This window comes from Tupaia chinensis, unplaced genomic scaffold, assembly GCF_000334495.1.
Source record: "Tupaia chinensis unplaced genomic scaffold, TupChi_1.0 Scaffold000330_1, whole genome shotgun sequence".
In the NCBI taxonomy this organism is placed as follows: Eukaryota; Metazoa; Chordata; class Mammalia; order Scandentia; family Tupaiidae; genus Tupaia; species Tupaia belangeri.
Genome location: NW_006159824.1, coordinates 2,845,691 through 2,872,560, shown reverse-complemented (window position 1 = coordinate 2,872,560; position 26,870 = coordinate 2,845,691). Strand labels below are relative to the sequence as shown.

General features: G+C 41.3%; 2 protein-coding genes and 1 long non-coding RNA gene across 5 annotated transcripts in view; 1 reads left to right on the top strand and 2 right to left on the bottom strand.

Moving 5' to 3' along the window:
- Positions 1-13,112, top strand: part of NUP88 (nucleoporin 88) — a 39,512-nt gene extending 26,400 nt beyond the window's left edge. The window contains exons 8-17 of one of the 2 annotated variants that reach the window (XM_027773196.1): positions 1,933-2,031; positions 6,475-6,565; positions 9,328-9,429; positions 10,372-10,527; positions 10,802-10,927; positions 11,028-11,093; positions 11,213-11,293; positions 11,853-11,979; positions 12,358-12,476; positions 12,940-13,112. In XM_027773196.1, coding sequence (XP_027628997.1) covers positions 1,933-2,031; positions 6,475-6,565; positions 9,328-9,429; positions 10,372-10,527; positions 10,802-10,927; positions 11,028-11,093; positions 11,213-11,293; positions 11,853-11,979; positions 12,358-12,476; positions 12,940-13,003 — 1,031 coding nt within the window. In that variant the 3' untranslated portion in view covers positions 13,004-13,112. Of the gene's footprint in view, positions 1-1,932; positions 2,032-6,474; positions 6,566-9,327; positions 9,430-10,368; positions 10,528-10,801; positions 10,928-11,027; positions 11,094-11,212; positions 11,294-11,852; positions 11,980-12,357; positions 12,477-12,939 lie in introns of both variants that reach the window. The other variant, XM_006151882.3, reaches the window with a different exon arrangement.
- A 291-nt stretch (positions 13,113-13,403) lies between these two features.
- LOC106735217 (uncharacterized) lies at positions 13,404-14,768 on the bottom strand. The gene is made up of 2 exons (XR_001370612.2): positions 14,193-14,768; positions 13,404-13,557 (listed from the first exon to the last, which is right to left on the bottom strand). It is a non-coding gene; the product is annotated as an uncharacterized LOC106735217 (long non-coding RNA).
- A 272-nt stretch (positions 14,769-15,040) lies between these two features.
- Positions 15,041-26,870, bottom strand: part of RABEP1 (rabaptin, RAB GTPase binding effector protein 1) — an 86,370-nt gene continuing 74,540 nt past the window's right edge. For both annotated transcript variants that reach the window (XM_014589093.2, XM_014589094.2), the window contains 5 exons: positions 22,345-22,534; positions 21,734-21,789; positions 18,860-18,958; positions 17,823-17,939; positions 15,041-16,707 (listed from right to left, as the gene is read on the bottom strand). In XM_014589093.2, the coding sequence (XP_014444579.1) occupies positions 16,606-16,707; positions 17,823-17,939; positions 18,860-18,958; positions 21,734-21,789; positions 22,345-22,534 (564 nt within the window). In that variant the 3' untranslated portion in view covers positions 15,041-16,605. The remainder of the gene's footprint in view (positions 16,708-17,822; positions 17,940-18,859; positions 18,959-21,733; positions 21,790-22,344; positions 22,535-26,870) is intronic.

Sequence of the window (26,870 nt, the reverse complement as noted above, 5' to 3'; positions counted from 1 at the left end):
TGCGGGTCACCTGGTGGCATACTTGTTAAGGTGTCTGTATCCTACATAATCGATTGTGTGGTTCAAGTCCTAAACCCAGTAGCTCAAAAAACACGCCACGTGCATGTACATGCATGCCCAGAATCCCAGGAGAATGGAGGAGAAGAGATTATGGCATGGCCATTCCCCCTGGTAGTGCTTTCCTATTTCCTTCCCTCCTTCCCTCCCTCCCTCTCTCTCCAATGAGCATATATTCCCTATAGCTATAATTAAAAAAAAAAAAAGTTCACTTGCTTCAACAGTTTCATGTAATAGATATGTGCATATATGAATTTTCTTTTTTTAATTTGCTATAGTGTCTATATGCTTGCTAGAAAGAGACACAAAGGTGGGAGGGTGAGAATGACCCTCCAGGTGGGAGGGCCACACTACAATACTTAGTCACCATTTTATTTTTATGAACTTTAAATAAATGTACAGAAGTGGACAAAAAGGCATAAATTATATCAAGTGTTTCTATTTTGTTGAACTCCATTGTATTATTTCAAAAGTAATATTTTTGGACTATATTTATTATACTTTTAAAAATTTTTTTTGAGTTTGTTTTTTTTGAGAGAAAGCCAGAGAGACAGGGTCCCCTGAAAGTACGTCACCATGCTATGATTCTCAATCCCTACTCCAGCCCCAGCCTTCTAATGGCCAGGATCACAGGCATGCCTACCTGGTATATCTAGCACATTCAGGTTGACCCAGAATCTGAACCCTGGGCCTTCACTTATGGCTCCAGAGTTGTGCATCTGTACCCTGTCACTTGAGCCACCACAGCTGAGCGTATTAATACTTTGTTTTAAATTTATTATATTTTTTGGAGAGGGTGCGCGCTATAGGGTGCGTGCGCTCGCCAGACAGAGAGAGACATAGGGACAGAAAGCGAGAAATCACACTCAAGAGGGATGGTCACACCGCAATCCCTTCTCCTCCGTTCTCCTCTCAGGATCTTGGGCACGCACGCACACGCGCCCAACGTGAGTTTTAAGCCACCGGGTCCGGGACGCAAACCGCGGTCGACTATGTGGGAGTCCAGCGACATAGCCATTACGCTAACTGCTGGTTGGCTCCCTGTTTTAAATTTTTTTAAGATTTTTTTTTTGGGGGGGAGGGGGACCAGCAGCTAGTGTAATGGGTATGTCACTGGACTCCCATGTAGTCGACTGTGGTTTGAGTCCCACACCCAGTGACTTAAACTCACTCCACACGTGTGTGTGTGCGTACCCAAAATCCTGAGAGGAGAATAGAGGAGGGATTGCGGCGTAGCCATCCCCACTGGAAGATGATTTCTCACTTTTTGTCTCTCTGTCTTTCCGGGAGCGCACGCGCTCTATAGCAAAAACCTCTCCAAAATAAAAAGAATTATTTATTTTTAATTTATTGTTACTTTTTAATTCACCAGAGTTGGGGGAAAGGTGAGAATGTAATCCTCCAGGTCCAGGATTCGAAGCATGTTTGGCCATATGGGAGTCCAGCACCTTAACCACTATGCTACCTCCTGGCCCCAAATTTTCTTTTTTTATTTTTTGACAATTTTATTTATTTTATTTATTCATTCATTTTTTTTAATTTGACCAGAGAGAGATACAGAGAGAAAGAGGGAAAGTGATAAAGCAAGCCACCAGGTCTGGGACTCAAACCATGGTCGGCCATGTGGGAGTTTCTAGCGCCTTAACCATCATGCCACCTGCTGGTCCCCTGGCCCCAACTTTTTAAAATCCTTAAAATATACTTGAAAGTGAAATTCAAATTTCAAAATTTCAGAACTTTTTTCACAGGACAACAATATAAAAGTCCTGTAGATTTTTCATTACTTTCACCAGCAGATGTGTTTGCAGGCTACTGGCATACATTCTTTTAGTTTTATAACGGCTGCCTTTATACCATTAATGATTCCATTTGCAGATCCCAAGTGTCCTTCAAGATACCACTGTACTCATGAAGCTGGTGTACATAGTGTAGGACTAACTTGGATTCATAAACTTCACAAATTTCTTGGATCAGGTAAGTTTCTTAACTTTCTGTACTTTTCAGTAGGTTTCACATGTTTCATCAAGAAAGTAGTTTGGGGGCCAGCTATTACGGCACAGTGGTAGTACTGGCTCCCTATAGTGCTGGAAGTCATGTGGTTTAGAGCTCAGGACAGCCTGAAAAAAGAAAAAAAGAAATTCCTTCAGGCACATGTGCACATGGATGACCATAATCCTGAGGCACTGGGAGGCTGGGGAAGGGAGATCGCAGCATGACAAGACCCTGTCACAGTTGTGTGTTTGTTCATTCTCTGTCTCCCTCTCCCTGCCCTCTTCTACAAATGCACACTTTCTGTCATTTAAAAAAATATATAGTAGTTTGGAAAAGAAAAATAATAGAAGAAATCAGTGAAACCAAAAGTTGGTTCTTCAAAATGATGGACAAAATTGGCAAACCTTTGGCTAATCTGACCAAGAAATAAAAGAGAAGGTTCAGGTTAGGACAATGAATAGTGAAAGGGGGGATATTACTACAGACTTTGTAGAAATAGAAAAGATTAGGTCCAGCTCCATTGCCTAATGGTTAAGGGAGCTGAATCCCATATCTGACAGTACAATTCAAATCCCAGACCCTGCAACTTAAAACCTGCAACTTAAAAAACGTGGTGGTGGTGGTATGTGTGTATCTGCCTGCTCAAAGTCCCAAAAGGATGGAGATAATGAGGAGAAGGGATTGTGATGTGACCATGATCACCCCATTGGGGGGTGCTTTCTCTCCTTCCCTCTCCCTTTCTCCGTCTATCTCTGGAGGGTGCACATGTTTACACTCTTGCAAATAAAAAAATACTGAAAAGGATTATAAGGAAATACTCTGAACAACTGTATGCCAATTAGGTAACCTAAATGAAATGGACAAATTTCAAGAAAAAAAACACCAAACCTAAAAGAAAAGGAAACATTTGAATAGACCTATAACTCAAGAGATTGGTTGGTAATCAGAAAATCATTCAAAAAGCCCAGGAACAGATGGCTTCATACTTAAAGAATTAATACCAATTCTTCACAACTTTTCTAAAAATTAGAGGAAGATCACTTCCTAACTCATTCTGTGAGATCAGTATTATCCTGATGCCAAAACTTGACAGAGACATCCAAGAAAAAATTACACATAGCTCTTAGGAATAGAGGTGGAAAAATTACCAACAGATTATTAGCAAACCAAATCCAGCAACACAAAAAAGATTATATACCATTACCAAATGGGATTTAGCTTAGAAATACAAGGTTAATTTAGCATCTGAGTTAAATTAATTAGTATATTGTACTGCATTATTAGAAAGAAAGAAAACATATTCATCTCAGTAGGCACAGAAAAAGAAATCCAACAGTTTTTTATGTTGAAACTACTTAACAGTGGGCCAACAGGTGGTTTGGTGGTTAAGGCACTAGACTTCCACATGGTCAACTGTGGTTTGAGTCTCAGACCCAGCAACTTAACAATCACACTGGGCACGTGTGGATGCATGCCCAAAGTCCCAAAAGGAAAATGGAGGAGAAGGGATTGTGGCATGGCTATTGAGGGTGGCTCTCACTTTCCCTCTCTGCAGTGAATGCACACATCCTATGGCAAAAAGCTAAAAGAAGAAACTAGTAATAGAAAGGCACTTCCTCATTGATAAAGGGCATCCATCTCAAAAACCCACAGCTACCAATGTGATTAGTGGTGAAAGACTAAATGCTTTCTGTATTGGCTTTCTACTTCTGTAATAAATCATCACAAACTTAGTGGACTTAAAACATCACGAATTTACTGTCTTACAGTTCTATAGTTAGAGGTCTTACATGAGTCTCACTGGGCTCAAATTGACAGAGCAGTTTGCTATCTGGAGGTCATAGAGAAGAGTCCATTTCCTTTTCTTACTCATCTTCTACCACAATCCTTGGTTTATAATCCCCATCCTCCATCTTCAAAGCCAGCAATAGTGGGGGAGCCAGCAGTTAGCATAATGGCTATGTCACTGGACTCCCAAGTAGTCAACCGCAGTTTGCATCCCGGACCCGGTGGCTTAGAATTCACTCCGGGCGCATGTGCGTGCGTGCCCAAGATCTTGAGAGGAGAACGGAGGAGAAGGGATTGTGGCGTGACCATCCCCCCTTGCATCCTGTCTCTCTGTCTCTGTCTGTCTGCTGAGTGCACGTGCCCTATAGCGAAAACCTCTCAAAAAAAAAAAAAAGCCAGCAACAGTGGGATAGGTTGAGTGCTTCTCACATTGTATCACTTGGACCTTTTTTGCTTGCCTCTTTTACTTTTAAAGAAACTGATAATTTGGATAATATCCCTATCTCTCTTTTATTAAAGATAGGCATTAAAAGAAAACTTTATTCATTTATTTTAAATTGCCTAGATTGAGAGAGAGAGTGAGAAAGAAAGCTGTCAGGTCTAGGACTCAAACAGCAGCTGTGCAGGAGTCCAGCGGCCATTCAGGAGTCCAGTGCCCTTAACCACAACACCAACTGCTGGCCCCAATATTCCTATCTTAAAGTCATGTGATAAGTACCTTTAATTTTATCTTCAATTTTGTAATGTAGCCTAAGATTTTTACAGTTTATGAGCATTGGGACTGGGGTATCTTTGGAGTGTCCATTATTCTGCATATTACAGTCTAACCATTAACCTCCTGAGAGTCACATGTTCCTGATTGCAAAATACATTCAACTCATCCCAACATTCTTAAAAGTCTCAAACCATAATAGAATCAACACAAAGTATAACTAGCATCCAAATCTCATGAGCTCAAAAATCCCAAATCTTTTTTTGGGGGAGAGTTTTTTGCTATAAGGTCCATGCACTCGCTGGAAAGACAGAGAGAGACAGAAAGCAAGAAATCACCCCCCACAGGGGATGGCCACACCACAATCCTTTCTCCTCCGTTTTCCTCTCGGATCTTGGGCACGCATGCACACGCGCCCAGCGTGAGTTCAAGCCACCTGGTCCGGAACTCGAACCACAGTCCACTACATGGGAGTCCAGCGACATAGCCTTTACGCCAATTGCTGTTTCCTGACACACCTATGACTTTTTTACTCAAACATGCTTTCCAGATAATACAGCTCTTTGTTTTAGCATCTTTTGCCTTCTAGATAGCCCGAGAATTTCCCAAATCATCAAGTCCTTGTCTCTTTTTGTTTAACACTTCTTTTCTCAATTTATCTCTGCATTTTACTACAGTCATCAAATGAGGCTAGGGCCAACAGGTGGCATGGAGGTTAAGGCTCTAGATCCCACATGGCTGACTCCACTGAGTCTCAGACTTGGAGGCCTGAAAATCACACGAGGCATGTGTGTATGCATGTCCAAAATCCAGAGAGGAGAGGAGAAAAAAAGGTATTGCAGTGTGGCCATCCCCCCAAAGGGTAGTTTTTTTTCTTTCTTTTATTTTTAAATATATGCTTTTATTTAATTATTTTTTATTTTATTTTAATTTGCTATAGGGCACATGCACTCATGAGAGAGTGAGAAAGCAAGCAACCATCAGGTCCGGAACTCACACTGTGGGTCGCCATGCGGGAGTTAAGTTCTTTAACCACCACACCACTTGCTGGCCCCAGCAGAGGGTGATTTCATTCTCTCTCTCTGTCTCTCTCCTCCTGATGAGTGCACACGCTTATAGCAATTAGTCAGTCAGTCAATCAGGACTAGCCAGTGGTGTGGTGGTTAAGGTGGCTGGATCCCTTGTGGCTTCCTGTGCAGATCAAGTCCCAGACCTGATAGCTTGGGCTTGAAGAACATTCTGGACACATGTGCATGTATGTCCAAAATCCCAAAAGGAGAAATGGAGAAGCGATTGCAGTACATGGCTGTCCTACATGGAGAATGCTTCTTCATTTCCCCCCTCTCTCTTTCTCCTCTGGCAAGTACATAACCCCTCTAGCAAATTAAAAGAAAATCACTAGGGGCAAGGATATAACAATGTAAGGGTATGATTTCTGGCATTGTCACAGTAAAAGGTTTATAAACTTAATCAAGAGAAATCCTACTTCTTTTCTTGGAGTAGAAATTTAGACCCCTGAGGAAAGCATACGTATCTCAGAAAGACATAGTCCTTAGAAGCAATGGTTTAAAATAAGAAATTGCACTTAAGTAATATTGTCAACTTTTTTTTTTAAGAGAAATTTTTATTATGGGGAGCTTGCACTTGTCAGGGAGAGAGAGACAGAGACACAGAAAGTGAGATGTCACCCCATGGGGGGAATGGCCATGCTGCAGTCCCTTCTCCTCTAATCTTCTCTCAGGATCTTGGGCACACACGCACCTGGCATGAGTTTTAAGCTGCCGGGCCTGGGAGTCAAACCACAATGTATTATGTGGGAGTCTAGCAATGTAATCATTACACCATCTGCTTATCCCTGTTGACAGCATTTTAATTTGGAGATTTGTGTAAGCATCAGTTAATTTATATAATATTTTCTTTTATAGATGAAGAAGATAAGGATAGTTTACAGGAACTTGCAATAGAACAGAAATGCTTTGTGGAACACATCCTTTGTACAAAGCCATTGCCATGCAGGTAAGACCTTTGCTCTCTTCTATACATGAATAGCAATTGTTGTTTCAGTAATTCACATATATATCTATCATAATCACATGCATGTGATTCATTGTTCAGTCATTTGCCAGAAAGTTATAGACATGATACTTCACCCCTAAGACTGTCTTGTTCATTTAGTTCATTCAGATATCAATATATTTTATATCTATGTTTGTTGAATATCTGTCACTACTAGAAGAAAATACATGGCTCATGAGGCAGAGATTACCTTTTCCTTTGTGTATGCTGTTTGTTTGATGTTTGTATACGCAGTGTCTAACAGAGTGCCTCATAGAAACTTAATAAATAGCTGAATAGAATAAATGGAAAGTGTCTAGGAAGACTCCCAGGTTTCTACATGGGATAACTAGGTAGATTAGTAGGTACTGGTACCCAAGAAAAATGAGGACATAGGAGAAAGAACATGCTTGCTAAGACAGAAGATGAGTTGATAGGCATCTGGAATTGTATGTTCCTGCAGGATATCCAAGTGGAAGAGTCCGATAGCGGTTGCATATGTAGGCCTTGAGTTTGGAGTGGTTGGGTCTAGGACAATATGAATCTGGGGACTATCAGCATTGGAGCCATGGTTTTGGTGACAGTACCACAAAAAGGGCCTAGAATGAGTAAAGAAGATATAAGAAGAGAGTCATGAGCAACACTTACTTATGCAGTAAGCAGTGGGTGAAGGCAGAGGAGCTCAATCTGGAAGAAATTTGAGAAAGAGCAGCCAGAGAGACAGGAGGAGAGCTGGATAGAAGGTACCAGGATTCCAAGGAGGGAATACTGTTTTTCCTTTGTTTTATTTTTTAATTTTATTCATTCATTCATTTCTTTTAATTTGACCAGAGAGAGAGAGAGCAAGAAAGCAGGCCACTAGGTCCGGGACTTTAACTGTGGTCAGCCATGTAGGAGTGTCCAATGCCTTAACTACCACGCCACCTGCTGGCCCCAGGAAGTGTTTCTAAGAGGCCACAAGCAATTACATCAATACACTACAATGCATTGAAGAGCAGGATCCAGTCTAGAATTTGCAATAAGGTGGACCACAAGGAAAGGAGGAAGAGGATAATAAACGATACCAGGTAGAAAAGTGAACAGGGAAAATATATAACAAAGTTCTGTTTATATCAGTTTCAAAAACAGATAAAAGTTAACAGCTTTACTTAGGAATGAAAACATAGATAGGAGAACTATAAAGCAAAACAAGGACATGATATCACAAAAGTCAACATAGTGGACTAACCATAGAGTCAGGCAGTAACGTAGCCCTCTGGCCCATGTGGGAAGTCCCAGGTTCCTGTTAGTCTGGAGGCTTCTCTGTATGTGCTGGGCATGTACCTGTGATCAGGTTAGGTGAGGCTGGGGGAGATAACAGCATGAAGACCCTGTTGGGCATGCCAGTTTCTGTCTCTCTCATAGAAGAAATAAAATTTGAAAAAAAAAAAAAGAACAGTGAGGGATCAGCAGGTGGTGTAATGGTTACATTGCTGGGCTCCCATGTAGTCAACCACAGTTCAAGTCCAAGACCTAGTGGTTTATAAGATGCCAGGCACTTGTGCATGTGTGCCCAAAATCCCAAGAAGAGAATGGAGGAGAAGGGATTGTGGTGTGGCCATCCCCCTGGGGAGTGATTTCTTTCTTTCTGTCTCTGTCTCTCTGCCAAGCGCAATGCCCTATTGCAAAGATCTAAAAAAAAAAAAAAAAAAGGTAGTATTTCTGTAGAGAAATTAAACAAAGGCTATAACCAGGGAGGGTCACATAGGAATAAAGCCATAGGTCTCTATAGTGTTCCAGTTCTTCACCTGAATACTAGTTATATACACATATAAATGTACTCTCTGCAGATTTTACACTGATAATAAAATTTTAGATCCTTCCAAATCTCTCCTACTTACTCTACTTCCCCCTTAGATAAAAAGGAGAATGAGAAATATGAAAGAACTAGTAATTGTCAACTACTCTGTAAAGACTGGTGGTTCTAATGGGCAAAAGGAAAAGGAAAACAGGTTAAGTGGAGCTGGACTGTAATGGGGAGTGTTTGAATGGAAGAGATAGGAGATTGTCTGTAAGCTGAGGGGGCAAAAGACAGCGGGGTGATTTGAAACTATACAGTTGCTGGCACAGCCTTCAGAAGGTGTTAAGAGGAGGTAGCATTGATAATTCAGGGCCAGAAATGTGCTGTGGGCATGGGGTGGGACAGGCATGAGGGTCTGGAGAGAAACATGTTAGCAGAGAAGACAGTTTCCATCTTTGGGCCAAAATTCTCTGTTTCTTCTGTGAAATAGGATTGAGAGGGAAATGCAGCTATGCATACCAAATGAAAGTCTCATTTATAGATGTTGGGCTTCACTGAATGTTTCATGTGAGAAAGACTCTAAAGTTTTGTTCATGCAGCAGTTTCTGAGAACTTCATCTGTGGGCTATGTACACAAAGATAGGGCCGATGTGCTCGTTGGGCCAAAAGACATGAAGAACTTCCATGTGATTGAGCACCATTAGGCTGTGGATTCCGAAGGAACTCAGTTGGAGGGCCTCTAAAGTGGTAGTAACAGCTTAGTTCATACTCATCGGAGCTCTGTTACATGTTCCCAAGTCACCACTTCTGAGGTTACTGCACTGCTAGCGTGTCACATGCAGCTGTCTACCCAGGCCCAAGGCCACTGACCGCAGCTATAGCTTTGCTTTGGTCCCATTGTACTGCTGTTTTGTAACTTGACTATGACTGTGTGTTTTTGCAGGCAGCCAGCTCCAATTCGAGGATTCTGGATCGTCCCTGACATTCTGGGACCCACAATGATCTGCATCACAAATACCTATGAATGCCTCATCAGGCCTTTATTGTATGTCCCATTTTGTATTCTCTACACAGCTCTCATTAGTTCTATAATATATGTGGCTCTGGTTTATATTTTTGTTTGCAAAAAAAGAGCCCATGATACATTTATATTTTTGTGCTGCCCTGTTTTTGTTCTTTTTTATGATAGCATGCGTACATGTTCATGATAGAGTAAAAGACTGAGAAAGGGAGACACACAAGCACCCTTTGCAGGGTCTGGTCATGCCATGATCCTCTTTCTCCAGTACTCTAGCCCATTGGATCTTGGGCACTCAAGTGCATGCCTGGCATGCCTGAAGGCTGACCAGGCCAGGGACTCGAACCATGGTCATCTTACAGCACCCATCTTCTCTTGAGCAGTGCATTACCACTGCCCCGTGAAGTCAGCTGTGCCTTGATGTTTTAAAAAGAAAAATTTGAAGTCAGGGGCTAGGTGGTGGCATAGTGGTTAATTTGAAGTGGTAGAGTCTAAAATGGTGTGACAAACTAAGGTGCTTCCCAAGGTGACCTTTTATAAGGCAGAAAACATACATTCTTGTACTCTTATTAAAAGTTTCTTTTGGGAGCCAGCAGTTAGCATAATGGCTATGTCGCTGGACTCCCACGTAGTCGACTGCAGTTCGGGTCCCAGACCCGGTGGCTTAAAACTCACACCAGGCACGTGTGCATGCATGCCTAAGATCCCGAGAGGAGAATGGAAGAGAAGGGATTGCAGCATGACCATCCCCCCTGGGTGGTGATTTCTCGCTTTCTGTCTCTATGTCTCTCTTTGTCTGACGAGCGCATGCGCCCTATAGCGAAGAAACCTCTCCAAAAAAAAAAAGTTTCTTTTGTTAGTTTATGTTCTCCAAGTTCTGGATAAATGTGGTTTATGCTTTCTTAGATACTTGTAAGTACTTAACTTCATGATAGACTAGGAATAATTTGCCTATTTATTTTCCAGAAGTACAGTCCATCCAGCGTCTCCTCCCCTGCTTTGTACCCGAGAAGATGTTGAAGTGACAGAATCTCCCCTCCGAATTCTGGCCAAAATCCCAGACTCCTTTGAAAAGCATATTAGAAGCATTTTGCAACGCAGTGTTACCAATCCAGCATTTTTGAGGTATGAGATCTTGAGCTCATAGATTTATGAATAGGTTCCCTGTTTTCATAATTATTGTTCATCTTTTCTGTGCTCAGCTGTTTCATATACTTTTTACTATGGCAGAGTTGGAAGACTAGAACATAATTAAATTTAATCAGCTAGAGAATGGAGGGAGTAGCACCTGAGATGATAAATAGAAGGTATTAAAAGGGGGAGGACAGCTGTGACTTAAGTCTATTTTCAGTTGTTTTATCAAGTAAGGAAAATAATGGTAGGAATTTTGTTTTTAAAGATCTACTGAAAAGGATATTGCCCCTCCTCCTGAAGAATGTCTTCAGCTCATCAGCAGAGCCACCCAGGTGTTCAGAGAACAGTACATTCTCAAACAGGACCTGGCGAAGGAGGAGATTCAGCGGCGGTATGGATGTCCTTTGTTCACAGACCATTAGTCCCTGGCTGGTACATAATGCTATGTAATAACCCTGACTTGACTTCTGATTCAACTTTTGTTCTTGAAGGGTCAGGTTATTATGTGACCAGAAAAAGAAACAACTAGAAGATCTTAATTACTGTCGAGAGGAGAGGTAAGTGTCAAAACTGGGGAGAGGAAAGTAATAGGTTGATTGTCTCATCTTGAGATGCTGAGCCTCACTTGGTCTCAACATCAAGGTGGCACCAGTAGTCCCTCGTTTCTTGCCATTAGGAAAAGTCTACGGGAAATGGCTGAGCGCTTAGCTGATAAATATGAGGAAGCCAAGGAAAAACAAGAAGATATCATGAACAGGTTAGTGGGCTATATAGCATTAGTTCCCTATTTAAATGCTAACAATGTTACCAAATACTCAGTTATTAACTTTGTTAGTAAGAAAACTAACCTTAGCTGGTGCTCCCATACTTACAGAACTGAACTGATCCCCTGGGACCAGCAGTTGGCGTAATAGTTATGTTGCTAGACTCCCACGTAGTCTACCACAGTTCGAGTCCCAGACCTGGCAGCTTAAACTCACACCAGGCGTGTGTGCATGCCCAAGATCCCAAGAGGAGAATGGAGAAGGGATTGCTGCATGGCCATCCCCCCTGGGGGGTGATTTCTCGCTTTCTGTCTCTCTGTCTCTGTCTTTCTGGCAAACACACACACCCTATAGCAAAATCCTCTCAAAAAAAAAAAAAAAAAGACTAAACTGATCCATCAGTACGTGAGGGAAGACATGATATTGTCCTCTAACCCATCCTGTGGGGATCTCCTTCACTGACACCAGAGTCTTGAATTACGAACTTTATTTGGGATTGGGTTTCTCCTGATTAGCAGAGGTGTTAAGCTAAGACATTTATTTCTTCTAAAGGATGAAAAAAGTACTTCACAGTTTTCACTCTCAGCTCCCAGTTCTCTCTGACAGTGAGAGAGACATGAAGAAAGAATTACAGCTGATACCTGATCAACTTCGACATTTGGGCAATGCCATTAAACAGGTAGGAATGGATGGAAGGTGGCTAAATTTGGTATTTCTTAAAACACTGTTCTATAGGAAATGATCTTGTAAAATGTAAAAAGAACAGATAAGGGCTAACACATGGCATGGTGATTTAGACAGCTGGATTCCACATGACCATCTGTACAGCTCAAGTCTTGGGCCTGACAGCTTGAGAAACACACCAAGTGTTTCTGCCCAAGATCCCAACAGGAAGGAGAAGTAGAAAAAATATTGTGGCATGACCATTCCTCAGAGGAGATGCTTTCTCACTTTCCTTCTGTCTCCAAGTACATGCATCCTCCGGCAAATTAAAAAAAAAAAAACTGTGAAAACGCATGGCAAACTATAGCCAAAACATCCCTGTTCTATTTTTAAGGTTACTATGAAAAAAGACTATCAACAGCGAAAAATGGAAAAGGTACCAAGTCCTCAGAAACCTACCATTATTCTCAGTGCCTACCAACGCAAGTGCATTCAGTCCATCCTAAAGGAGGAGTAAGTAAATTCGCCATCAGCTCTTATAGCATGGTAGTCTATCCTTTGCAGTGTGCCAGTCACCTTCTCTCTGCCCAGAAAAGAAACCTAAGTCTTGACATTTGTATGTCAAGTAATTACTGGGACAAAAGCCATATGACAGAAAAGAACTTAAGTGAGTATTAGGGGTGAGAGAGTTAGAGGGTCAATCAAAAATTATGGTTTTCCTGTAATATGATTTTGTTGTATAGCCAAAGATATTTCCCAGTGGATATATTATTCTAAAATATTTCCAGGAGTTGCACCGCTATTTGCCACTTGAAATGAATAGTGAACACCACTGCTATTCATCTGAAACAAACTGAATTTTAGCAAAGTAATCCTTAGATATTTTTAAATTACTAGTTTAAATTCTTAAGAATCCACACTAACGGCTTATTCATTCATTGCATTTCCCAAAGTGAGTGACTTTATGATTTTATAGGGGTGAACACATAAGAGAGATGGTGAAGCAAATCAATGATATCCGAAATCATGTAAACTTCTGACATCACCAGGAAGAGATTCACAACTGAAGTTTGTACAACTGAAGGCTTAAACCTATATTGTAAAACTAACAGGTAGCATTATCTAATTTATAAAGACATTTTGAATGAACTCCGGTGTGATTATCTTTTGTATTTTATAATTATTGAATAAATACTTCTACTTAAAAATTGGAATGTGTTTAATAAGTGCAGTCTATGATTGTAGTGAGCAAAGGCCCACGATTTTTTTTAATCCTGAGACTTCCAGCTGCATATTACCAGATCTCCACGAACCTACTGTGTTTCTCCATATTTAAGCAAGAATTAATAATTAACAGCTGCATTTTAAAGTAGAAACCCCAAAAATATAATTCTTGACTAGAACAGAATGCTAGGATTCAAAGGAAAAGGCCACACAATATACTCAGCAGCAGCTTTTTTAATTTGAACATTTCCTCTTAACACGCCTTCAGTACAGTTAACAAACAGTTAAACCTGAAATCCACTCAGAAATAGAGCGCAAGATTCACAATTGCAAAGGCCACCTCGGCTCACTTCCTCACAGGCAGTATGACCTTTCAGAGCTGTTCGTCTCCCACTACTTGTTACTGGGTGGGTGTGAGGTGCATGTTTAGCACCTCAAAGGGAAATAGCTTAGTATGCAGTGGTTTTGTCCTTAATTAACTTCAGGTCATTTTTTTTGTTTTTACCTACCAGTATGATTTCTGAAAGGTAATACTATACCTGCCTAGAAATGGCTGAGTGGCTGCCAATTAAAAGCCACATGGTAAGGTACATTACAGGTAAGAGGTAAATCAGGTTAGACATGCGTAGGAACGTGTGTGTACAGACTGAGTACAAACACAGGAACACTCGTGAAATCCAACTTATCTCTGTCTAGAGGGTTAAATCCCATCTCCTAAATCCGTTCTCAAGCAGAAAAACCAGTTTAAAGAATTGTTTCATACCAGGAATAGATTGTTACATAAAACCTAGAGTTAAAGTTTTCTTTCTAGGATACTTTTCTCAGTAAAGTGGATGCCACAGGTTTGTATCTGCCACAGTAGAGAACACTAACAGGTCACTAATCATAATGATTTTATTGTCCCAGTACCATCTTCTGTAGAGAGGTGTCTGTAAGGTGCCCAGCCAGAGCAAATCAGCTGTAGTTCCAAAGTCAAAAAAAAAAAAAAAAAAAAAAAAAAAAAACCTTTCAGAGCTGTTCGTCTCCCACTACTTGTTACTGGGTGGGTGTGAGGTGCATGTTTAGCACCTCAAAGGGAAATAGCTTAGTATGCAGTGGTTTTGTCCTTAATTAACTTCAGGTCATTTTTTTTGTTTTTACCTACCAGTATGATTTCTGAAAGGTAATACTATACCTGCCTAGAAATGGCTGAGTGGCTGCCAATTAAAAGCCACATGGTAAGGTACATTACAGGTAAGAGGTAAATCAGGTTAGACATGCGTAGGAACGTGTGTGTACAGACTGAGTACAAACACAGGAACACTCGTGAAATCCAACTTATCTCTGTCTAGAGGGTTAAATCCCATCTCCTAAATCCGTTCTCAAGCAGAAAAACCAGTTTAAAGAATTGTTTCATACCAGGAATAGATTGTTACATAAAACCTAGAGTTAAAGTTTTCTTTCTAGGATACTTTTCTCAGTAAAGTGGATGCCACAGGTTTGTATCTGCCACAGTAGAGAACACTAACAGGTCACTAATCATAATGATTTTATTGTCCCAGTACCATCTTCTGTAGAGAGGTGTCTGTAAGGTGCCCAGCCAGAGCCAAGAGCAAAACACCTGTGTGTCAAAAAAAAAAAAAAAAAAAAAAAAAAAAAAAAAACCACGGATTACCCATCCTGATATACAGCACTACTTTTAATAATTTAAAGAAATTAGCTTGGGGTTTATCCAAGGAACTAATTTTAAACCTATTTTGTAATTTAAATGGACGGCATTTTGAAATATAATTCCATTCAGTGAAGATATACGTGTATGTTTCCTTTACCTAAACCAAGTAGCACTTTACACAATGGGACTTTAAACCAATTAAAAAGTTTCATGCAATGGCAAGCCTTTAGCACAATTTCCATAATTAGTATTTAAGTTCATAATCATGAATGCAAGACTATAATAATAACCCAATGGGTGAGGTATGTAATCCTTATCATTTGTCCTGTGGAAGACAGAAGATCTGTAGGGCAAGTCCATATTGACTTAAAGACAATTCAACTCTCAGTTGATCGTGGCTTTAAGTGAACCAATATACTTATTTGACTAATTCCCATAAGGTTCTTTCAGGTACCCTGCTGTTAGGCAACACCAATTCCAAAAAGTATTTGAAAACAGTTTTACGTTTGAACCATCTGTGTGAAGAAGAATTAAACTGTAGCCTTCCACTGGATATTCCTGGGACAGAACTGCAGCAGGTAAACAGCAAACAAAAATCCATCCTTTGTGCTTTCTGCAATACTTCCTAAAGCCGTGGCAAGATACCCTGTTTCGTTGAAGCTTCCTCCACATAGGAAAGGAATATAACCTCTTGGAATATGACAGAACAGATTTTCAAACTGATCAATATACTAACTGGCTTTCCCCACCTTCACCATAAGCACTGTTACTTATGCTCTAAGTCTAAATTTAAAAAGAAAAAATTATTCAAACCTAGTTACTATTTTTGTATTTGACACTTTAGAAACAAATGGTATTCAAGCCCACTGATTCAAATTGAAAATAAGATTTATGAATGTATACTAGATGTCAGGCATCATCTGTTTTATTAATATTCTTTTTTTCCCCCCCACTGATCCAATAGCTAAACTAAAACACTTCAAGAGTAGATGGTGCCAGTTCAGCTTTACCCTGGTATGAAAATCATCCAGGTATACAGAAAAAGTGCTTCCAAACAGTTTGTGCTTTTCCTTTAACCTCATTTCCAACATACATAGATAGCCCCCCCAGCCAAGGTTTCAAATTTTCATAATTTATTCAGTTTTTGAATTGGTTCCTTTTGTCAGTCTTACAGTTCTCAGACAAGTTTTCAGTAGCACTTAAGGTCCTCAATACAAAATAAAATGATAAAAAAAAAAAAGCATGAGCTAAGGAAACAGTCAATAGCCAATGGCCTGCTCTCAAACTTCATATTTTAATATAAAATATTCATACAGCATACTACAGTGTCTGCTAGCTGAATACTGTTACTGATGAGCTCTAGACAACAGAAAAGAATTCTCTCCCAATATCTATGAACAGAAAATGTACTTCCAAGCACTATTAGGATGATGTTCTGGGGTAGGGAGATGTATTTCAAACATTGATTTTGGAGAAAGCAGGCAAGGAAACAGCGCTTCTTCCATCACCAAATCTGATCCCAGGCCCATTGGCATCAAGTCCGAGTTTTGTTAGTGTTCCCATTTGAAAGGTCTTTCTGCTGCACATCATCCTGGCTGCTGGCTGCTCCTGTGCTGCACAATCGTCTCCTACTAGAAATAAACATTTCTCCGGTCTTCCTTTTACTGTGACTTCTGCTTCTTCAGTTAAGAGTTAAATAATAATTAATGTTGCTCTAAAGATGAGTTAAAAACCCAAAGTGCAGGCTAGAATCCTGCTATTGGGATGTCATGTCTCAGGGAGCTGGTTAATGTCTGTCAGTTTGGTATCATTCAGAATTGCCCGGATCCTTTCCAAGGAGTCTGCTTGCCGGATCCGTTCTAACTGTACCTGGAGAAACAATGGTTTGGTAAGTGCAAGAGTAGCTCTTACCTAGACATTCTGACCTATACTTTGACTGGCTTAGCTAAGGTGCAGCAGAGAAATTTACCAAAGTAGTACTTCAAATAAGAGACAGCAGTAATTACAAACCAGTTCCCAAAGCACTGTGTAACAGATGGCAAAGTGCTAGGATTATAGAGATGAATGAGACAGAATCAGTCTCAAGTTCAGTTGAGGGAAAATAAGCTTACAGAGAGCTTTAGTACAATACAGGCATTCACAGGTACCAAGGGAATGTGGTGGAGGGAGGGGGGCACTTGAGCCCAACTCTGGGACCTAGAAAGGAATACACAGATAGGGCAAGCCTAAGCTGGGCCTTGAAAGAAAGGAGTCTGGAGAAGATAAAGGATGCTTACCAGTAGGAACACCACACTGGGCAAGGAACCATGGTAGGTAACAAAAACATGAAGGCATGAAATAAAATGCAGAGGGCTGCCAGGTGGTTTGGTGGTTAAGGCACTGGACTCCCACATGACTAACCATGGTTCAAGTCCTGGACCTGGCAGTTTGCTTTCTTACCTTCTCTTTCTCTGTCTCTCTCCCGCCAAATTAAAAGATAATTATAACAATTAGTTGAATAAAGGGACCAGCAGTAATGGCTATGTTGCTGGACTCCCATGTAGTTGACCGCTGTTCGAGTCATGCCGGGCACATGTGCATGTGAGCCCAAGATCCCGAGAGAAGAATGGAAGAGAAGGGATAGCTGCATGGCCATCCCCACTGGGGGGTGATTTCTTGCTTTCTGTCTCTTTCTGGCGAGCACACGCACCTTGTAGCAAAAACCTCTCAAAAAAAATAGTTGAATAAATAGTAATTCATTTTAAAGAAGGAAAGGGAAGAAATAAAAGGCAGAGAGATAAACAAAATGTAGGGTTAGGTCTGGCTGGGAAGAGTCATATGGTATGCTAAACCTGGCTTGAATAAACAGGCAGATACAGGGTACAGGGAGAACAGTTGTGGTCTCTCAACCTTTAGCTACTATCAGTGGTTAAATCAGGGACAGGCAGGGTTCTCTCCTCCAAAAATGCCTTAATGCTTTTTGTAGTGGTTCTCAAAGTCCTCACCTGAAGGGTCTGTGAAAGCTTTACAAAATCTCTCTGTACTTGTTCACTGACATCTAATTCTGTCTGTAATCTCTGAGCTTTGTTCTTCTCTTCAAACATGAGTTGTTCAGTGGCAGCCTAAAAAACACAAGTTTTGGATGAGGATTAATGCCAAAGAGGCAAAGGTCAGAATTACTTAGGAACTTATAGTTGCCTAGTACTGTTGAGTCATCGAAAAGTCATGACATGTTTTCCTATGCAAAACTGCAACATGACTTCCGACAACCCAGCAGATGGGAAGGAGGAAGTTCACCATACTCAGATCTCTCATAAGGCAAGGGTGCAAGTTGGCTAGGCTACTACCCAAATGAACTGAGTATGAAAGTCAGAAAAAGAAATGGATTAAAGTGCTGAACCTTCACCTCCACCCCCAACAGCTAGTGACAGCAATTAAACATCAAGACACAACAGCTAGGATCAGGAGCTGTCACAGCAACAGGCATGGAACTTCAGAGGTTCTCTCTAACAGCCTAACAGTCAAGCATCCACCAGGGAAATTCGGCTGATGTGCCCAGGCAGTCTCATCCACCTGCAGTTTTCCTTATACAGAGGCACTCTAGCAGGACATATTGAAGCCTTTCTAAAAACAAGTGTTTCTGTACTTGAAGGTCTAAGCTTCTAGGAAACTTCCCCCACAATTAGCCACTTGCACTTTTATGCTAACTGGACTAGTCAATATTTAGGCAACAAATCTGGTTCAATGCATTCTTTCGCTTTGATACATCAATCAAATAGGTTGACATTTTCAATGCAGTGCTTCTCACTGAGCAGCGCTCAAGCTTGGTTCAATGGCCCTTACAGCCACTACCCAAAGCCAGAAAACACCACAGGCCTCCAAAGCTGGTAAGCGAACATTTAACATAGCTCTATAGAGGTCATTTCATTTTCTTTATGCAAGCTGATAGTCTTGCCAACTTTCAGAAGATGAAAGCAGCAATGTTTTTCTTTGGAAATAAGTGAGATGTGATCTGTTTTATTAAATAAATAATAATAATTACCTTGGCAGCAGTCTCTTTCTTTAACTGTTCCTCCAAAGAGATCTTTATCTCCTGAAGACTCTCAAGTTGCTGAGATGTCTCTCTTAATGTGCACTCCAGCTGTGAAATTAAAAAGGAAAAAGTTAAAACTCAAAAACACCTTGCAGGCCACAGTGCACTTGCCCAAAGGAGGTGCAGCCCATAGAATTACATCCAAACTCTCATGTCCTGGACCCTGGCCACGTTTGGAATGCTCTTCTTACCCATTGAGCTTTGTGGATTGCCTTCCCCTCCCCAGATCTACTCTTTCATTAACTGTTTATTAAGCATCTATTATATTTTAAGGCCTGGAGAAATCAGGAGAGAGAGATATGTAAATAATGACAGCATATAAACATGAAAAAGCATTTGATTCTGCCAGGACAGTTGGGAAGGACTTCCCGGAATGGATGACATTTGACTCTTAAAATATAACTATGGGGGGGGGAAAAGGGTGTGAGGAGAGAAGGTGGTGAGGGAGACTCCAGCAAGAGAGAATGGAGGTCATATGTAAAATGCATTAGAGAATACTGGTGAGTTCTGCTTGCCAACAGCACAGTGTTGGAGATGCTGGAGACAGGCTGGACAGGCAGAGTGAGCAGTGAGGCAGGAGATCTCTGGCTGGGCTAAGGGCTTTGTACTTGATCCTGTATGTAAAGGAAACCACCAGAGGTTTTTCAACTAAGCTGGAATACAATCAAATCTTTAATTTTTTTAAAGAATTATTTTATTCAACTTTATTCATTTAAATCTGACCAGAGAGGGACAGAGTGAAAGAGAGGAGGCAGGCAGGGAGAGGGAGGGAGAGAGGGAAGGAATGTGAAAAAGTAAGCCCCCAGGTCCAGGACTCCAACTGTGATCAGCCATGTGAGAGTCTAGCGCCCTTAACTACCATGCCACCTGCTTGCCCCCAAATCTCTAATTTTAAAAAATCACCCTGGGGTCCAGCCTAGGTAGTCCTTAGGATAATGGACTGTAGCCACATGCCAGCCACAGGTGTGGCATCCTCTGGTTGACCTAAGGACAAGTTGAGCCGGGGTTCCTGAGGTGCTAGAGGGCTGAGGAAGGGGGATCATGATGTTACAATGGCCCACTAAGGGTGCTTTCTCTTTCTCACTTGCTCTCCTCTCATGCATGCACACATGTTTTTGTTTGTTTGTTTGTTTGTTTGGTTTTTTGGGGGTTTTTTTGCTATAGGGCATGTGGGCTCACCAGAAGGACCAAGAGACAGAAAGCGAGAAATCACCCTCGGGGGGAGGGGGAAGGGTGGCCGCAATCCCTTCTCCTCTCGGGATCTTGGGCATACATGCACACATGCCTGGTGTGAGGTTTAAGCCACTGGGTCCAGGACTCAAACCGTGGTAGACTACAACATAGGAGTCAAGCAATACAGCCATTATGCCATCATTTTCTTTTTTTTTTTTTTAGATCACCTTGGTTTCAATATAGAGATGAACTGAAATGGAACAGATTTTGGAGGCAGGAAAACAAGACTGTTAGCATAACCCAGATGAAAAGTCAAGTCTAAACCCAAACAGTGGCAGTGGGAGGAGAAAGGATTCTTCTGTGTAGAGCACAGATGACTTTTGCCAGTGAATGTCAGTACTAGAGTGGAAGCTGGAGGCGACTACGGCATAGTGAGGAATGACTAGGGGGTCAAGCAGATTACTCTTTCAAAAACCTTGGTAATGAAGGAAAGAAGAAAAGACTGGTAGCTTGAGAGACGTACAATCCAAAGAGAAATGTCTTCTCTATATGGGAGACGCCTTTTCCATTACACAAAATGGAAAAGACCAAAAAAGAGGCACTGGTGAGGGGATGATGGGATACCTGGAGAAGATAGAAGGGCTCTACTCAAAGCACCTATGCATGATACACTGTGTTCAAAAGTAGGTCATCGTTTTCTCTGAAGATCTGAGAAAGAGCGAGCTGGGAGTAAAAGTAGAACATGTGACTGAGGAGCCCAGGGCAGAAGGTGGTCCTGCTGATGACAGGAGTAAGGCCAGCATCTGCCTAGAGTGAGGGGGTCAAAGTGAGTTGTAGCTGAAATAGCCACTGAGAGGAAGGGAAGACACAACTCGGGACAAATGAAACGCTGACTGAGGAGCACTGGAGGCCCATCTGAGAGCAAGAGCACATGGTGCCACCAACTCTGGTGGCCTCAGCAGCTTGGGGTATCAACTAATCCAGAGCTGGACAGTTGCTGACAGAGGGCAGCAGATGGACAGGGAGTTTTGGGGAGTGCTGGTGGAGACCGGTCAGAGAGGCAAGCCTAAGATGCTGCTAAGGAAAGAAAGCAAAACCATGAGAAAGTTGTTAAAACTAGAGGAAAAGGAAAAGTTCAGGAGATCAAAGGTCTAAATAAGATACTCAGACCCGCAAGGTTAAGAACTGGAAGGTCAAGCAACATGAGGCTGGAGTGGGATGTCAGAGTGGGATAAGGCACACAAAGCTGTGGAAGGAAGGGCAGAGTGGAATCAAGGACCATGGAGGACAGAGGTTGCTATTTTCACAAAAAGAGAACTCTAAGCCTGCTAGAAAACACTGCCTTCTGTTTGTAGGAATTTGTGTACATACATGTACTCTAGCACATACCATGTCCTGACCAAGCCTCTCCTATCTTCACTCCACCCTCCTCCCTGCATCACCTCTAGTTAACACATCCCAACACAGGTGATGCTCGCTAAATGTATGCCATCATCATCGCACCCTTGGCCCACTCTATTCCCACTAGGTGGAACTTCCTTCAAGGCAGGGACCATACCTTAACACTTATTCCTAGAGTCTAATAAAGTAGGACTCAATAAATAACCACTGTCAGCTGCTGAAAGAATCCATTGGAAACTCATGACTCACCTGTCCTCTTTCTACTTTTAATCTTTCCAATTCAGCTTTTAGGCTAGAAATGGAAGCTAGAAGGGAAAGAGAAAGAAGCATTAGCATTAATATATTTTGCATTAAAATGTTAAACTTAACACACTTAAAAGGACTCAAATATGTTGGGGGGATCATTTCTCAAAATTATTCCCAACCCATCAGCATTACAATCAAGCTAAGGTAAAGGGACACACAAAAGGATACATGCCCTAAGCTACCTCTAGATAAAGTATGCACATGTAATTCTGTCAGGGAGAAAGGATATTTCTCACTGTTAACACATCAAGTATCTGCAAAGAAATGCTGCCCTTCGAATCATGTTCCCTGGTGGGCTGGGTTCAAAAACAGTTTCCTACCCATTATAATTGCCAACGAGGCCATCAGAGCTTCTAAAAAGACACTGAAGTTTTGTTTGTTTTTATTCCCAATTACTAGGTATATACCAGAATATCTGAAAAAATGGAGTAAGTCCACTGTCCTCTATATTTTTCTTTTTTCCACGTTCCATGACCAACCATGTATTACTTCTTATAATTAGGAAAGTTTTATTTAATGAAGTCAATTCTAAACTATATCACTTTTATCTTCACCTATTTCTTCCTTGCAGTTTTCTATTTCTAGCTGTAGAGTTTCTTCAAGGTTTTCTTTTAAACACTGTTCTGCTTGAATCTGCTCTTTGAGGAAAAGTATTTCGGCTTTCAGCTTCTCTTCCATGTGGTCTGCCGCTGTCCGCACATTAATGATGTTCTCTCGGTATTTTAAAACCAAATCCCGGAGTGCCTGGATTCAAAAGATGAACGGTCATGGGTTTGTGATGGAGAAAGGAAAGAGAAACGAAGCTACAGATTTTCTGAAACCAGAATTTCAAGTATTGTTTTAAATGGTTTAAAAATTAAGGCTCTGAACTTGAAGCCACTTAAGGTTTAAAAGGCAGGTGCCATGTCAGGTCAACATTCATTGTTATAGAAATAAGATACTTTCAGCCAAAAATGCATGTTGTAAACTACACATTTTTCCCTCAAAATTGTTTCATAAGCAGAATAATTCAAATGTTAAATGACTTAGAATATGAGATTTGCTAGCAATAACAGTTTGGGAGCCTTTAAGCTGAATGAATTTCAGAGGAATTAAGAGAATAAAGACAAAGACTGAAACTCAGAAGCAAGTGTGAACTCTAGGAAGATAAAATTCACTTTGTTATCCATGATTCATTTACTCAAACATTTACTGAACCTCTACCACAAAGTCAAAGGTAAGTAATGGTAAAGAATGGCTTTCGGGACCAGCAGTTAGCATAATGGCTATGTCACTGGACTCCCATGTAGTCAACCGTGGTTTGAGTCCCAGTGGCTTAAAACTCACGCTGGGTGCATATGCGTGCATGCCCAAGATCCCCAGAGGAAAATGGAGAAGGGATTGCAGCGTGGCCATCCCCGCTGGGGGGTGATTTCTCGCTTGCTGTCTCTCTATCTGACCATCTGGCAAGTGCACACGCCCTATAGCAAAAAATAAACCTCTAAAAAACAACAACAACAACAAAAGAATGGCTTTCAAAGTGAACAGCTCTTTCTCTTTTTTTTTTTTTTTTTTTTTTTTTTGTTGTTTTTTTGCCATGGGGAGCCAGAGCCAGAGAGATAGAGAGACAGAAGGTGAGAAATCACCCCCCGGGGGGATGACCACTCCGCAATCCCTTCTCCTCCATTCCCCTTTCAGGATCTTGGGCACGCACGCACGCACACGTGCCTGGCGTGAGTTTAAGACACCAGATCCGGGACTCGAACCACAGTCAGCTACATAAGAGTTCAGCGACATAGCCATTATGCTAACTGCTGGTCCCGACAGCTGTTTTTCTATCATAAATTCAGTTTACTAAAAAATTTTTTTCCTTAAATTTGAATTCTGTCTTCTTTCACAAATCCTTCCAATTATATCCTAAAGAAACTCTGAAGTAAAAAACTAGAATTCTTAGATTACTAAATGTATATAAGCTAAAGGACAGCAGTTTTAAAAACCACAATACAAGAAGGTCAGCAGGCGGCATGGTGGTTAAGGTGCTGAACATGGGAACATGGCAAACCATGATCTGAGTGCCAGACCCAGCAGTTTGAAAATCATGCTGGTGTATGTGAATGCCCAAAATCCCAGGAGGAGAATGGAGAAGGGACTGAAGCATGGCCATCCGCCCGGTGAGTGATAGCTCACTTTTCTTCTCTCTTTCTGTCTCCAGCAAGTGCATGTGTCCTAAAGCAAAAACAAAACAAAACAATCTTTAAAAAAAGCAAACAAACAAAAAAAGAAATATTTAATTATTATTGAAGTCTAAGAATAAAAACTTAATAGACTCGGGCTGGCAGGTGGCGTGGTGGTTAAGGAAGCTGGATTCCCACATGTCTGACCACGGTTCAAGTCCTGGACCTGGTGGCTTTCTCTCTCTCTCTCTCTGTCCTTCTCTGGTGAAATTAAAATAAATAAATACATAAAGTTAAATAAAATAATTCTTAAGGAAAAAAACCTTATAGACTAAACTGACTTCAATTTTTTAAATCTGGGAATAAAATATCACTAGATAACATGAAAGAAATCTTTCCTCTTCAAGAGAAAAGTCTAACAGAAGTGGAAGGTGGAAGGTGGCAGTGCAGTGATTCTAACATCATAGCAAAAGTAGACAGGATCCCAATGCCTTCTTTTTGATTTAGAGCAGTCACACTTCAGAGAGCAGAGAGGAGTGTCCCTCAATGTGCCAGCAACCTGGGCTGAGACGGCAAGTTGAAGGAAGATGTGACTGAGCAAGAAGTTGATAGCAAGACAGGCAACTGAGTCTCTGAAAAAGATCAGACTTTAAAGAAAATTTTGTCATCTTAATATATGTACAAGAAAAAAGAATGAGTTCCAAATCTCAGAGGCTGAACCTGCAAGGTAAGATTAGGGAAAATGTTTACTTATAAAATTAAAAATCAATGCCAACGGGTAATGTAGTGGTTAAGGCACTGGACTCCCACATGGTCGAATACGGTTTGAGTCCCAGACCTGGTGTTGTAAAACACACTGGCCACATGTGCATGTGTGTCCAAAATCCTGAGGAAAAGGGATTGTGGCATGGTAATTTCACCCCCTCTAGGGTGATTTCTCACTTTCTGTCTCTGTCGTTGTCTCTCTGGTGAGCACATGTGCCCTAAAACCCAAAAATCTCTCAAAAAAAAAAAAAAAAAAAAAGGTTTGTTTGGTTTTTTTTTAAAGATTTTTACTGGATCTAGTAGGTGGCATGGCAGTTAAGGCGCTGGAATTCCCACATGGCCAACCACATTTCAAGTCCCAGACCTGGCGGCTTGCTTTTTCACTTTCCCTCTCTATCTTTCTCTGGCAAAACTCATGTGAAAAATCATAATCATAATAAATAAATTAAAAAGAAAAGATGGGGAGTGAGAAATAATCCCCCAGGGGGTGTGGTCACACTGCAATCCCTCCTCCATTCTCTCACGATTTGGGGCACTCAATGCCCATGCACCTGGTGTGATTTTCAGGTTGCTGGGTCTGAGACCTACACCACAAAGTTGGCTATGTGGGATCCAGCACTTCCATGCCACCTACTGACCCACATTTTTTTTCTAACTGCCATAAGACATGTGCACTAGCTGGAAAGAGAAACGAAAGGAAAGAAGGAGAGAAACCCCCCCACAATGGGGCATACTTACACCGCAATTTCTCCTCCATTTTTCCATCCTGTTGGGATTTTGGACATGCACCCAGAGTGTTTTTCAAGCTGCCAGGTCCAAGATTCAAACCATAGACATGTGAGACCCAGCCACCTTAACCACTAGGCTATGGCTTGGCCATAATTTTTCAGCAATTTTTTTTCAGGTTTTTGCCATTGGCCACATGCGCTCACGAAAGACAGAGGGAAGGCAATGTGAGAAATCACTCCCTGCGAGGAATGGCCACATGGCAATCCTGTCTCCTCCATTGTTCTCTCAGGATTTTGGGCATATACACACATGTGCCTAGAGTGACTGTGAAACTGCATGATCCGGGGCTTGAACCATGGTCAGCCATGTGACAATTCAGCACCTTAACCACCATGCCACCTGATGGCCCAATTTTTCAATAATTTTTAGCAATTATAATTTTTTAAAAAACAACAAAACTTACAAGTGAACTTACAAGTAATATTTTTCAATATTTTAAATTATTTTATTTAACTTTATTTATTATGATTATTATTTTCCAGTTTGATCAGAGAGAGAAAGAGAAAGTGAGAAAGAAAGCCACCAGGTCCAGGACTGGAACCATGTTCGGTCAAGTGGGAGTCCAGCATCTTTAACCACCATGCCACCTCCTAGCCACAAATTTTTTTAAGAGAGATTTTTGCTATAGGGTACATGCGATCACCAGAGAGACAGAGACAGATAGAAAAACGAGAAACCATCCAGTGGGGTGATTTCACCACAATCCCTTCTCTCCATTCTCTTCTTGGGATCTTAGGCATGCACACATACGAGGTTTTTGTTATAGTGTGTGTGTGCTCACCAGAAAGAGACAGAAAGGGAGAAATCACACCCCAGAAAAATTCACCCCGCAGGGAGGATGGCTACACTGCAATCCCTTGTTCTCCATTCTCCTCTCAGGATCTTGGGCACGCGTGCACATGTGCCCAGCGTGAGGTTAAGCCACCAAACCCAGGACTTGAACTGAGGTCGACTACATGGGAGTCCAGCAACACAGCCATTATACCAAGTGCTGGTTCCTCAGCATGAATTTTAAACCACTGGGTCCAGGACTCGAACCACTGCCGACCATGTGGGAGTCCAACAACATAACCACTATGCTGTCTGCTGGTACTGGGTATAAACTTTTAAGTGCTAGATCACAAAAACATCACAAAAGCAACCAGCTGGTGACTCCTTCAAACATTTCATTTCTGGCACAATCTCAAGATTATGTCCCACAAAACTAATTTACAGACCTTGGATTTGACAAAGGACTATTAGACATGACACTGCAAGCATGAGGAAAAGAAAAATTAGATAGTCTTTGTCAAATCAAAAAGTTTTGTGTTTCAAAAGATACTTTAAAGAAAAAGACAGCCCGCTAGGGCCAGCAGATGGTGTGGTGGTTAAAG